General features: G+C 41.2%; 1 protein-coding gene across 2 annotated transcripts in view; it reads right to left on the reverse strand.

Annotated features, from left to right (window-relative positions):
* The window catches only part of TTC28 (tetratricopeptide repeat domain 28), a 1,842,918-nt gene that overhangs the window by 727,865 nt on the left and 1,100,229 nt on the right, over window positions 1-14,824 (reverse strand). For both annotated transcript variants that reach the window (XM_086943149.1, XM_086943150.1), the window contains one exon: window positions 7,521-7,651. In XM_086943149.1, the coding sequence (XP_086799275.1) occupies window positions 7,521-7,651 (131 nt within the window). The remainder of the gene's footprint in view (window positions 1-7,520; window positions 7,652-14,824) is intronic.

Below are 14,824 nucleotides of genomic sequence, written 5' to 3' on the forward strand. Positions count from 1 at the left end.
AGGATGTTGTTTGTTTGTCGGGGTCTATAGTTGGCTCTAACTCAGCTTCAGCTCAGTGTTATGTTTTGAGCCATCTTTAATCCATTAGATGGTTCCAATACGAAGGTATATGAGAGTGGCAAATTTAAGTTCTGCTGCATGGTTTAGATGTGGATTGGAAAGAAAATATAAAGGCAAACTCTTAGCCAACTATACGTCCAACGGCGTAACAAAAGCCCCTGCAGCCCCCACGGTGTGGGGGGCGCCTGAACTGGTTTGGCACTGGCAGGCCCCTGGCCTGAGAGCTCTGGACTGGTTCCGAAGCATGGGGGCCCCCTGTATGTACTTTACAGGGGGGCCACCTCAAGTTTTGTTACCCCAGTGTATACATCTTGAAGCCATGCTGTGCGCGTGGTGATGCCAAAAACTGTGTCTAATGTATATTACAAAAGGCCCAGAATGCACTAATCCCCTCCATATTTAGTTTCTCAATGAAATCACTGTTTTGCTTCCTAATGCACTAACCTGGGCCGCAGCAAGTAAAACAATTCCATCATTGCTCTTAAAAAAGCCAGAATTACTGCAGCCATAGAAAATGCCGTGCGTTATAAAAATGTCTGCGGAAGCCGCCAACTAAAACAATTTTGTGCACTCAGGAAATTCTGTGGTCGAAATGATGTCATCAGGAAGCGCCAAATTAATTTCGCTAGGTTACACAGAACAGTCTCTGGTATCACAAACGTTGTGGCTAGTTGTCAATAACTCTTAATTGGGTTCCCAGATGTGCAATAAATTAGGGTGTCGTGATTAAGTTGAATTCCCTACAATCCAAAAGAATGTAAGAGAAAAGGCCGAGAGTTCCTTGTTGAAAGTATTACTCCAAAACGTAAGAGAAATCTCTCATCGACTTCAGGATGAATGGCGGTGAAAGTGGGACCAGAAAGGCATGATTTGAACCTGTAACACAAGTGAAAGTTTTACGAATGTACTTCTATGCCAGAATGAAGGTTCAATTGTGTTTACCAATCTAGGTCAAGCGTTTTATCCTGTGGGCAGTGGCGTAGAAAGTGTGTCACGGACACATCTGCAAGGAGGGAAATGGCTTCCCTGACCACTGTTTGAACTGTAAAATACAGCAACAATTAGGGCTTAGTGGTCCCTCCGTCCTATGGGCCCCGTGTCGCTGCACCTGCTGCACCACTGTAACTTACACCCCTGGCTGTGGAGCTGTCAATTAAAACCTAACATTTCTTTATATCAAAATCTTTGAATGTAGGGCTCAAAATTGTGTTAAGAGCTACAAGCCCCTACTCAATATTGCGCAATGCTAACAGGGTTTGGGAAAGGCATGTTGCGTCAGAAACAGGCTGAGCAGGCCGAAGCCCATCCGTAGCTTGGAATATAATGCAGATACAGGGTCCATAATGATATATCAATAGTTCAGCAGGTACTGTGGGGCATACGGCCCATTTTACCCCAATTAATGCCTGATTTTAATTACCAAACCAGGTGATGGAGGGACGGTTTCCTTGCTCGCATTAGGGCCCATGGCATCCTCGCTATACCACTGCCTGGGATTGCTGAAAATGTATGGCCTGATTCAATACTATTACATGGCAACCAAGGCAAATACAGTGGGACTCGCACCTGTGATTTTATGAACACCGCTCATACAGGGTCCAAATGCATCGATCACTTGTTATTGAATGCAGCCGACGCAGCGTCCGACTCCATTTTGTCACTTGGTGATTGCTGTTGCTAAAGGTTCTACATTTATTTTGTCCCTATTTAAATGTGGCTAATACTGGGTCTGACTTCATCTACCCAAGAAAACAAAACAAAAATGGAGAAGATATTTGCCATCGTTATCCCAATTTATCCTAAATATGTTTCTGTGGGCGGGTAAAATATAAAAAATAGAAGCATGGTATACCAGTTAAGAAAAAGCAGATCTAAAAATCAGCAGCTTCTTCAACAAAAATCACAAAGCGTTGGAACTGAAGTATTTGCTTTTTTGAGTAGTTTAGTTGTGAACTCACTGATGCAAACCAATCTTTTCTCTCTGTAATGCTAGGAGGAGGAATTGATGCACAATACCAAGGTTACGTTGGCTGGGAGATGAGGGAACCAGAAGGAGTTACGGGTGGTAGGATGGCCCACATAACTCTTATGTCACTTAGGTCATTTGCTGAGCCTGGAAGGAGGGTACTCTACTCACCTAGATGTGTCAGGATCTACACAGGGAGGAGGTCGGTCATTCTTTATTCAGGTTAGGCCCCACTTACAGGCTCAGCTTGAATAGCTCTGGTCAGGCCTCCATCCCGCCTTCAGCCGTACATCACAAGCATCCTTTCTCTTGCGCTCACACACACCAACATTCCATGACATCACCTCATTCTGTCAATCAAACCCACCCTCCCAGCTCACACACCAGGGGAAGGGGAGCCATCAGTTGGCCGCTAAATGTTATTATACATAGCTGAAACCGGCTTCATCCAGGACACCACAGCAAAGTAATTCAACTAAGTCCAATGTGTGCCTAGAGGACCTATAAATGCCAGATATAGGATCACCCTAGCCATCTGGCTGGAATTAATTTGAACTTCCATGTTTTCTCCCTTGCTGCGCCTGTACTCTGCAGTGGCCTAAGCAACTCGCAGCATTATAAAAACTTCTGGATAATTAATTGCAAAGATTTATGTAAAGGCTGCAGATGACATTGGACGGCACACTGCATGATTGAAAATTGTTGTACTTCATGTTTTTTTAAACAAATGGGAACATCTCACACAATTTCCAAGTAACCTCAGCCCCCGCATCTAATATGGAAAGTTAAACGCCCTGGATTGCCCACGAGGCCTTCTCAGAATTGTTGCTCTATATCTAAACATTTGTTTTTTCGGTTCTCAGCAGTCCAACTTTTCATTTCTTTTTAAATAGTCATTTCTCATCAACATAACATGTGTTTTATTGTGCCGAGAATTCTTTACAAAAACAACTAGAAACAGTTGGCGCATTTTACAAGCGAAGTGATGGTTTTCAAAGTTGAAGTGAGCCTCTGCCTTCCAAGTACAGAACTAACTATTTACGACCCCCAGAGGATTTCGGGTTTATTCTGAGAGGTCACAGGAGTGTGGTGGCCAATGAACAATAGCTTTTGGGATCCAAGTCCAACCTGGCAGACTGTCTTGACAATGATGGACGACACAGCTATGATTAATTACCACAAACGGTCTGCAATCCCTTGACAAGCTCTAAAGAGTGACAAATGTGTGAAACTCCTGCGCTGAGCCCAGGCAAGCAAGTGTGCTGTAGTCTGTCTGTCAGACACACAACAATGGCTGGTGCATGCAGAGCGGGCCATACATACAGAGCTCGGTTTCCACCAACATAGTCATCCACATTAGTCAGTGATGGCCAACAACTCATCCTAGCTGCAAGATGGCCAACAGACTGCCAATCCTGAGTGGTCTTTGACGTTTGCATCTCTCCCATGACTCTAAGGATCCTTATGTCTGTCCTGCCATTGTAATTATGGCGTGGTGTATTAGGGGAATTTATATAGTGCTTACTACCCTCGACACGAGCACATCGGAATACCGAAGGACACACAGGTCATTGTACCGGCTCAGGAGTACTCGCATCATTGTTGTGTGACTCACAGCACCTTGCATATATTTCCAAATTGGATTGGTTGGCACTATTCGTGTAATTAGGTTACAGTGCCTCTCCATACCAGTACCCTGAATTGGGAATTGCCCCACTCCCACCCTACCTCCTTTGCAATGCGCCAAGACGCTCAAGTGATCTAGTGTACCTCCATGTGACCGCAGTAATCCCTTCCTGGCATTTTCCCAATTGCCTCATTGCTTGCCCCTGCTATTATACTTGGCTAAAATTCCCTCAGGCATGTCATTTTTATGTCCTGATGATGATCCCAATATTGTTTCTATGTGATTGAAACGTCCCCGACCTTATATGCACCGTAAACGCAATAGAATTAATGACTGATGTGTAACGGTGTCTAAACATATTGTTTGCTTGTTGCATTTCTTTATACAAATTACAAGCATTTTTTTTCCTGCCTGAGCCTTTTTCTGAATTTGTGAATTTCTGTTCATTTGTGTCTTTGTTATATATGTTGCGTTGGACGCAGGATTGTGTCCCACTTTATTCTTGTGTTTTATGTGATTTGATACATTATTACATTTTCTGTCCGGATGGACACCTTTAATATATCACTGATTTCAGGCCTATATTCATTTTTTTCTGTGTGAATCTTCCCTGTCAAGGACTATTTTGTAATTGTAACGTACTACTACCCTTGACTAGGCACTGAAGCACTTTGTGGACAGATAGTTCGCTACTCCGCTGGAACCATGTATTAGTGATTAGTTCACACATGAAGGTGACAGTTTGGAAAGCTGTTTATCGACTAGCTGTTATGTAATTTGGTCTTCCCGTCCAAATATTTTAGGCAATTCCAGCATCCCCCTATCCAGCCCCACCACTCTTGCGCTGATTATATTACGCTGCTATGTATTATAGTTATGGGCAGGCCCGGACTGGCCGTAGCGGGCACCGGGCAATCCCCCGGTGCGCCGCACGGGTGGGGGCCAGTTTTGGGCCCCTGGGGGCCTTTTTTATTTACAGGGCCGATTTTGAAGCATAGCTGCAAAATCAGCCCTGTAACAAAATCGTCCGAAAACCGGCCCTGGCAAAGAGCTCGGCGGCACCCCCAACCCCCAAACGGGGGGCTGGGGCCGGCAGAGCACTTTGCCAGGGCCGATTTTGGTTCCCAGTCCGGCCCTGGTTATGGGTGTGCACCATTAATGACTTCATCATCCATACGATGCCAGCAATTGTTACACTGATTGTTACCTATGAGACTTTATCTGCCGCAAATTCCTCTCTCTTATCAACGTGGCAGGCACCTTCTTGAATAGTTAGTTTTATATGGAGTGCTATATACACGTGTCTAGGTCATCCACAAGAATTTAGAACGATTGATTAACTGGTTTGTCACTATATAATGTTCCATAGTACAATGCTTCACATATGCTATATTAATAAATATATGTAGTTAACAAAAGGTGTGACTCATAAAGCGTTTGTCACATTTTACAGTCACTCTGGTGGGAAAAAGTTTAATTTTTCAAATCCTGATGTAAAGTATCAAGATTTATTGATATATCAAATTGTAACATCTCCCTACAACAGGGAAAGGCAACAAGAATAACACATCTTCCACAGTTTGATCTTGGGAAAGAAGTCAGCAGAGAATTATGAGGAGGTGGCAACATAAAATGTTCGGAACGCCTGCAAACTGCGATCTTTTGGTAATTTATCTGTATACACAAACGTTTGCATGGTCATTCCCAATATGAAAATGCATAGAAATTCCCTACATAGACCACCATCCCATAGATTCATCAAGCATCCATTTTGCGATTCCTTATTAGCGAAAAATAAGGATTCGCTAATAAGGAATAGCAAAAGGCTATGCAAGAAGAACTCGTTAAAAAAATAGCGATTTCTTAAAATTCCTTAATTGCGACTCGCAAATTGCGAGTCGTAATGAAGGAATACCCCCCCATTCATTCCTATGGGCCTAGAAGCCCAGAGGAATGAATGGGAAGACAATATCAATGTGCGATTCTCAATTAGAGAATTGCGAATTGAGATTGCAATTTCAAGGGTGCAAGGGTGTCAAAAGGACACCCTGTTGCACCCCTGAAATCTGCATATGGGTACATCTTGCACACACACATGCTCTAAGGGCATGTTTGTGTGTAAAATTGAACTTTGAAAAATGCACTTTAGTGCATTTTGCAAAGTTTTTGCAAATTACCATGAAGTCCAACTTCATGGTAATTTGCTTCCCCTATTAGCGAAATCGCAATTTGCTTTACTTTAATGCATTGCATTTAAGGAATCTCAATTTGAGATTCCTGAAATACAATCGCAATTTAAGTAATCGCAATTTAGCGATTTCCTAAATTGCGATTTTTGCATTTGGAATGATGCATCCCAAATGCAAGAATACCGGTCGCAAAGGGGCCGATTCTGAGAATCTGCCCGTTTGCGACCGGTTTTTAGCTTGATGCATCTATGCCCATATTTTATGTGGTTGTTGTGGAAAGGAGAAAAATACTTTTCCACATGGAGGAAAAAAAGGTATATGTGTTAATGCACATGTCCACAAAACCATCCATGAAAATTGGTCTCTCTTATGATAAACAACAAGGGCAGACAAGGAGGAGGAGAAAATGCATGGGAATCTCCGAATTACCATTTCCAAGGTATACTGTCACATTAAGAAAAAACGAAAGCTGTAAATCTCACACGGAACCTATTCTGAAAACAGTCATACCCTATTAAAAAATATGTTTCTGACTCGAACTCTTATGCAAGGTGGTTTTTAGAGTAAAAAAACACGAGACAAAAGCTTGAGAAAAGATGACAAATGTCTGGCCAGTAGTGGAAACATCATGTCGTGAAATTGGTTTATAAATCTCTGGATTATATAATCTGAGAGCTGCTTTTCAATGTTTTAACACAAATGATTCTGTCTATGCAGTTCTCAGAATGCCTTAGGGAAAATTGCACTTTAAATTTGTTATAGGAGATTCTCAGGCTCACAAAAAGGAAAATCTAAACAGACAGGATATTCCAAAAATAAAGCTTAATTGCAGTCTACAATTACAAAACCTTCTCTCATCCCAGCAGTTATTACAATGAAGTATATCGCTAATATTACACCTCCAAGGGTAACATAGTAATTGACTGGCAAAGGTTTTGCATTGCACACTATTAATGTAAAGTGCACAGAAGGAGTCCGGCTTCTGCTTTGCACTATATTTAGCATAGCAGACAATATAATAAAATATATATATATATATATATATATATATATATTACAGGAACACTCAACTGTAGGAAGCTATGAGTGGTATAACCGTCTCTTCATTCACCATAGCACTACCTAGTGTAAGACCCACTGGGATAAAACAAATAGTGCAAACTAATATTGAATAAAACATTTCCACATTCAAGCCATGACTAACTGGCCACATAGCCATATGCAATGCAGTGGAAGAAGAGAAACATTGGGCAAGCCATACACACTGTATAATGGTTACTGAAGGGCTTGTAGACCCACTACAAGTACTTGTAGACATGCCATCAAAGGTCAGGAATTAAGGCAGACAGTGGAAAGTACCACCACATACATACTATACTCCATGTGAAGATATAGTACCTCATCACAAGTTACAAACCCATACAGTAATTTCATATTTCTATCACAAAATCTGATCTTTCCTAATGTGTTCAGCAGCAGTAGCAGTATGTTGGCAATATATTCACAGTTTGGTATTATTTCTTTTTAAATTACATTTCTTGATGGAGAAAAACATGCACAGTGATATAGTCATCTCTATGCCTCAGATGATGAAGCACCACAGGTGTGAGTAGGGAGAGGACAGACAGGGCTACAGGTACCACCTGTCCTCTGTGCATATGTTTTTTAAACCTCCTACCTCTCTCTCCTTAAGTTTCATGGCGAGCACCAGCTGATGTCGGTGGTTGGTGAGAGCCTCCCGATAGTTTCCTTTGGAGAAGAATGCTGAGCCTAAATTCCCATGGGCTCTGCATTCACCCGTCTGGTCACCTGGAGGAAACGCAAGCAGAGTTAAATGTCAGTAACGTATTACTGTTATGGAACAGTCACTTATTCAAATAAACCAGACTTCACACAAATTATTCAACTTTTACTAGTTTCTTCAATTTATAAATTTTGGGGTTTTTGAAGATTTTTTTAATCTAAATGTCTCAAATGTGAAGGAGGGAACTGAAACTGAAAAGTAGGTCTCAGAGGGAGGATAATCTGACAGGGAAAAATCAAAGTTGAGGGAGTCTAGTGAATTGGATACATGATCTGCAAAAGTATATCTAATTTTCATGATCCCTAGAGAGGTATGCCTATGATCTTGCTAAATATGGGTATAGACTTAATAGATGGTAAAAACAAAAACATGTTCAAATCACATAGGGCAAGGACCAGAATTACAAAACAGTTTGGTCAACACTCCCACACCTCACGCCATAGTCTTACTGTGATCCAATGTGGGCAGTGTGCTGAAAATATAATATAATTTAATCAAAATGGTGGTGCAGACTTGATTGTTTAAGTCTCAACTGTAATAGTATTATCTGTATGAGCTGTAAGATCATAATTTGTCCCTGAGGGATAGGGAACCACAGAAGAAGCCATTACCAAACAGGAATCTGAGAAGACCAAAAGACCTGGCAACACCCCCTAGAATCTAACCATAGCCATTTCAGTACACACAATCTTTGACAAGGCTGGCCCTGCTACTTATCACTCAGTTTTATTGATACATAGTTGAAACTTCTACATTGAATAGGGTTGTTTGAAGAAAATAATATTATTGAAATACTTGAAGGCAGTTTTAGGGAAGATATGCACATTATTGAACAATCTAATTCCCTTCAGTTGACCCTCAATAAATATGTAATCTTAAAGAGCGCTGACATTTAAGCTATATTTATTGATCCCCTCCAGGCTTTTGATTCAATACATTTATGTATTATGTGGTCCTTCATCAAAGCTAAAGGAATCAGTGAAGCTATAATTGGTATTCTGGCACAGATTTATAAAGCAACTAAGGCTACTGTAAGATATGAGACAGAGGATGAGATTGGTAAACAGATTCCAATTGGCTGGAAATTAAGGCATGGAGGTCTTCTGGCATCTACCTCATCTAACATCTTGAAGACTTTAATAAGACGCTCCTCATGCTAAGAGGAGATGTCCCTAAATTGCGCATGCATCATTTCCCTGTTATGCTTTTTGTGGCTATATTGTTAGAAGCATCGCATGAAAACACAACCTTGATTCTGGTAAAAGCATGGTGTACAGAGTTACCGTACTGATAAAGTAGTGTTGATACATTTGGAAAACACAAGCTAATAGCTTTCGACAAGCAACCAAAGCAGATTCATAAGTTTCAAGTAGTGTAAAGTGTGAACTACTTTGATTACCTCATGACGCTCACAAAATAAAAGATAGATTTCCCAGGTCATTAAAAGTTACCTGACATCAGTTTGGTCTTTGGCTGCTATAGCAATAGTAAATAAACAGAACTTTTTTATATACTGTTTCATACTCCTCCTCTTTGATGCCCTGTACTATAAATAGTATGTGCTAGTACTACTACACAATTTAATAAATGTAATATGAAAAGGGAGCAGTGAGGCCCCGTACTCATAAAGATCTATCAGCAGCCTTGTTCAGAGATCAACTTCATGGTTTTACCCAATCTGACAACTTTGTTGATTTCCAGCTGTTACTTTGCCCGCATTTTGGTGAAGCTTGGGCTGGGGTGGGACTATATCCCCTAGACAGTAGTGCGGGGCTGGTGTCGTGAGAACGATGCGTTATAAAGGGTCTACGGGCTCCCGCAGTGCAGGTTGTTTTCCAGTTGCCACTTCGCCTGCATTTTGGTAAACTTTGAGCTTGTTCTGAGTGGGACTATGTTCCCAGACAGCAGTGCTGGGGCCTGTCAGTACAAGAACAATGCGCTATAAAGCGCATATGGAAGCCCACAGCGTGGGATGCACACGGGTGTCAGAGACGGGAAACATCATCTACGCCGCATGCGTTACAACGCATGTCATAACCACACATTTTTTACTCTGCAAAAACGTTTAAAATGCAGGGCTTTACACCGCAAACCATTACAATGCATTCCCCATTACCCCGGTGGAGTTAGAATAGTAAATTGCATTGTAATGGACATGTTCTTAAACATGTTTAACATGTGTTGTAAAAGTTTTTGGGGACTAAAAATTGCGGGGTAATGGCATGTGTTGTAAATGTGTGCAGAATAAAGTGTCCTATTCGTCAGAGACAGGAGGATGCTGGGCTGGGTTCCCTCTCTTGGCTCTGAGATCCAGTGCATGGACGGTGTTATCTTTTAGCGTCCTACTGGTCTTTTTTGTCTCTTCATCCTCAAAGAAGATGCCCTGTCTCCATCAAGGGAATTCGTTGGACCTTCTATGTTTATCGCTTCATTAAGTTTCAGCCTACTGGTGGGAGGTTTAGATTCTTCTTTTCCTCTTCTACTAGGTGACTCTGTTGAGTATCGTTGTCAACCAAGTGACTTTCTTATGTCCATATCTGTTGTAAACGATGCCAGAAATGAAACCCCACACTCCCTTAATACTGGAGGAGTCTTGGCTTGTTTAATTAACACCTTGCGTGCTGCACCGATTTCCCCCTGGTGCTGGACATTCCATAACTGGGTGTGGTCGTGACGGAACCATTCCGTCATCAGCACAGCTCAACCGTGACTGATGACGGAATGGTTCCGTCACAAGCATCGAAGGGGTTAATAAAGAGCAGAAGGCTCTGCTTGTTTACTTTTATTGTTTCTGCTGCCTAGCTCCTGTGGTAGAGGTCTTGCCGATCTTTGGTTCAGTCAACCACCTGGGTTCGTTTCAAGAGGCTTCGGTGGATGTACTCATTTTTGACAAGCTTAATTGATTTGAGATGACATGCGCAAGCAGTGCTTTAAATGGGGGAAAAAAGTGCAGGTACTAATTTAAATGTGGCGAGTGGGTGTGGTTTGGGGGCGGGGCTTAGGGGAAGACATGCTCCTTGACCTATATACTACTTGCAGCACATACCAAAACATGAGTAATGTATTTTAATTAACAAAGAAGGTGTGTTTACTCATTACACAACAAAAGCCAAACGTGGTGATGTTTTCACATTTCCTTGTTTTGTAATATTTGCGACAACAGGAAGAAGTTGATCGCCACTCTGAGGGTTTGGCCTGAGGTTTGGGCTGCATGCCGGAATTATAAATCCACCCTCAAATCCAGGAAAGAGGATTTACACAAGAGGGATTGGGAATTATTAGAACTCGCTGCAGTATGGAATAATAGTAAGTTGTTCTGGGACCTAATAAAGAAAATAAGACTTAGGAATGCCCCAGAAAGTCCCCTTTTGCTGTGTAATATCTAAGGATCTGACTGGGTCTATCACTTTACCTCCATATATCACATTGAGGAGAATCTGGATTTGGTTAATACTCTTCAGAATAGATTGCAGCACCCGCCAATCTTTTTTGTATCTGTGCCGGAAGTAGAGTCGTCAATACTAGGTGCTTCGATGGGAACGCAACAGGCCCAGATGGAGTTCCAATTGACCTTATAAAATGTAGTTTAGGGACCCATGATCACTAATGCTTTCAATAGCTCCCTCAATTCAAGCACTCGTCATTCCTGAACTTTATCCTCTATTGGCCCAATATTTAAAAAGGGAGGTGGTTCATCTCCAAAATGCCAACCCACATCAATCACCGACATTACAGTTAAAATCACAGGGAGAGCGGTTTACAACTGCCTCAATATATGGGTCCGTGATAACGACATCCTTTCCCCTTTCAATTTGGTTTCCGTTCAGGCTTGGAAAGGGTGGAGCAATGCCTTTCTTTAAGTTTCATAGTATGTAAACTTACTCATGTCAAGCGTTGCCCACTGTACCTAGCCTTTATGAACCTGTCCACAGCATTTGATTCAGTGAATAGGACCAAGCTATGGTTGATGCTGGATGTAGGGATGGAACTTTCCCTTAGTGAATTCTTTTCACTCTATGCATGCAGATTTAGCAGCAAGAGTACGTTTGGGCATTAATGGCGGAATATCACCTGAATTTTCTTTGAAGCTGGGGGAACCTTGCTCCACTGCTTTTTATTCTTTGCATCAAATGCTTTTGTCCCTACTTGACTTCAAGTCTGGTAGACACTTCTAGAATCTCTGAAACACAAGGGCCTGCTCTGCTCTATGCAGATGACGTGGTCCTCCTACCCTGCACTCCCAAGGCTCTGAGGTTGCTGGTGGATCGCTTCGCATCTTTTATGTGCAGTCTTGACCTAGAGACCAACTATGGAAAGTCACAAGTCATGCCATGCAGGCTTGGTAAAACCAGTCTAACCAGACTCACTATTAAAGGCCCTCCGCTTACTAGCTTTTGCTATTTTAGCTATATAGGAATAGTTTCTAGTTCCTCTGGGTCCTGCACTAACAGCTAAATAGTTCTTGCCTTAAACACAGCAGATCTGCAGGAGCTATATGCAGTCTTTCAAGATCAAGGGACAAAGGAACATTTCCCCTCTTTTGAAAATAGATAATACCCAATGTGTTACTTCTGCCAAGTACAGGGCAGGGATATGGGGTTTTCACAGCACTCTCTCCTTCAAGCTGAGGAAAACCTAATTTGTCTGAGGTTTTTGTACCTTCTGTTGTCCACCTCTAGCTTTATTATCCACTCCGAACTAAATCAAGGATGTATTGTTGCCTCCCTATGGCTGCAGGTTCGCATGAGGGTGAAATCAGATGCGTCACTATACAAGAATATAATTTCGGATTGTCTCATCCTGGATCAGGGGTCTTCAATCCTGTGGCTGAACTATCGGGCACATGCATCATTGTCAATTGCATTCGCAAACGGTGCGAATCGCAATTTTCGGCCGTTTGCGAATGCAATTGACAATTTTGGGATGCATCATGTTTTTCGCAATTTTAGAAATTGCAATCCTGTTGCGATTTCTAAAATTGCGATTGCATTTAAGAAATCGCAATTTGCGATTTCTTAAATGCAATGCATGATCATTTTAAATTTGCGAATTCGCAAATAGGGAGAGGTAAATTACCATGAAGTTGACTTCATGGTAATTTGCGAAAACTTTCAAAAATGCAAAAAAGTGCATTTTTGAAAGTTTCATTTTACACACGCACATGCCCTTGAAATTGCATTCTCAATTTGCGATTCGCAAATTGCGAATCTTAAATTGAGAATGACTTCTCATTCATTCCTATGGGCCTCTAGGCCCATAGGAATCAATGGGAAGGGATTCCTTAATAGCGATTCGCAAATTGTGAATCGCAATTAAGGAATTTTAAGAAATCGCAAAAAAAAATCCGATTTCTTGATGCATAGAAATCGCAAATGGCAACAATGATGCATGTGGCTGTATATCTCTAAACCTTTTGATGATTTGGGACTATCCTCTGAATTTACAGAAACGAGAAGAATTAACAAAAAGGACAATTCTAAGGTTAAATCTAATTTTCTGGAGTATAGTGAGGAGGTAAAATTGAGAAAGGAATTTTACATAGTTTAGTGTTGGCTTATAATAGATCTTTAGCATAAGTGGAGCCTGCTATTTATCATTAGATCTTATACACTAGGAGAGATTACCTTTTTTTGTTTCAGAGCAGAAAGATATGGCAGCTTCTGTGTTTTAACAGAGTCCCTAGTTGGTCGGTGGTTCCGCTCTGCTTTACCAATGTGATAATACATTTGAACAATGGTTGCTGCACTTTGTTTTCCTGTAGTTTTTTTAATTTCTTAAGCAGATGCTTTCTTAAACCTATAATATAGGGCATTACTTTGTTTCACTTGCAATTATTGATCCCCCCGGAATATGTTTATGGATCAGCTCCCTTTTAAAATCTGCAGTAAGGACTAGAAACTGACTGTATATGTAGGCACAATTATTTTATTGTTAGTGTAATGTTAATTACTAGCGGTCTTATTATTTGAATTTTATCATTTTGAAATTTTAGCATCATTAATGTGACAAGGTACACGAAACATTTTAACCAGGATAACTTCTAATTTATGTGTGCTCTTGATTACTGTTATTTTCTTTATTTTGAAAGCGTATTTTATGATACCCGTAGGTATTTTTATCGTGGTTAACTTAATTGTACTGTGCTATTACTGTGATTTGAATTCTCTTTTATTACCAGATAAGGTTGAACAAAGATTCTTCTGATCTGATCTGAATTCAATAAATGCAATTTAGTTGATAGGCACCATGAAAAGGGAGCAGGGTGGCCCTGTACTCATGAAGCTCTATTAGCAGCCTTGTTCAGAGATCAACTTCAGGGTTTTACCCAATCTCACAATTTAATTAATGCTGGATGTGCATTCTACGAAGGGTATCCCCAGGAGTCTCCCAAGAAATTATCAAAACTTGAATGTGACGGCAATTTGATTGGATTACAGATGTGCCAGCTATTGCACCACTTTGACTGCGGTATAACGTTTTGAGAGGTCAATTATACTATCTAATGAAAATTAAGTCTGTTCCTCTATTCCATGGCTGTCCTATAGTAAATCATTATAAATTCTAATTATTGTGAGGGAATTGTGAACACTCAAATGGTCAGAAAGTATATGGCTTAAATACGGAAACTGATCTTTACACATGTTTCATTGGATAATAATACCTAGAATAGTAAGGGGGCTAAATATTTTGAGGTCAAGACCTCACTGGGTGTTGAGAAGCATGTGTCTCAAAAACACACTTTATGGAGAAGAAACGTCCTTATCAACAAATGAGATTACACAAACTGCTCTTAGGTAGGAGGGCGTGAAAGTGGCTTTACCCTTCTGCTAATGCTGTCATTTCTTATTCGTCCTCGTTTGTCCTGCAAATCATGATGAGGTATTGTTTATGAAGCCAGCTTCTCATGTAAGAAAGGTGGGGCATATTTCCAGCGGCGGCCTGGTTGTGTAAGTGAGGTGAGACGGGACAGGACCGGCAGCGGGGAAGCCAACTGAATAGGTATTATTTATTTATTTAATGATACCTATTCCGTCGTCCGTCGGCTTAACCCCCTGCGGGCCCTGCTCTACCCCACCACACTTACCTGAGCCGGCCGCCGCCGCCTATTTCCCAGACCTCAAGACTGTGAATTGACAATAAGGACCCACATGTCCATTTGGTCATATAGGAAGTTATAA

The sequence above is a fragment of the Lissotriton vulgaris genome, chromosome 11 (genome assembly GCF_964263255.1).
Source record: "Lissotriton vulgaris chromosome 11, aLisVul1.2, whole genome shotgun sequence".
Lineage (NCBI taxonomy): Eukaryota > Metazoa > Chordata > Amphibia > Caudata > Salamandridae > Lissotriton > Lissotriton vulgaris.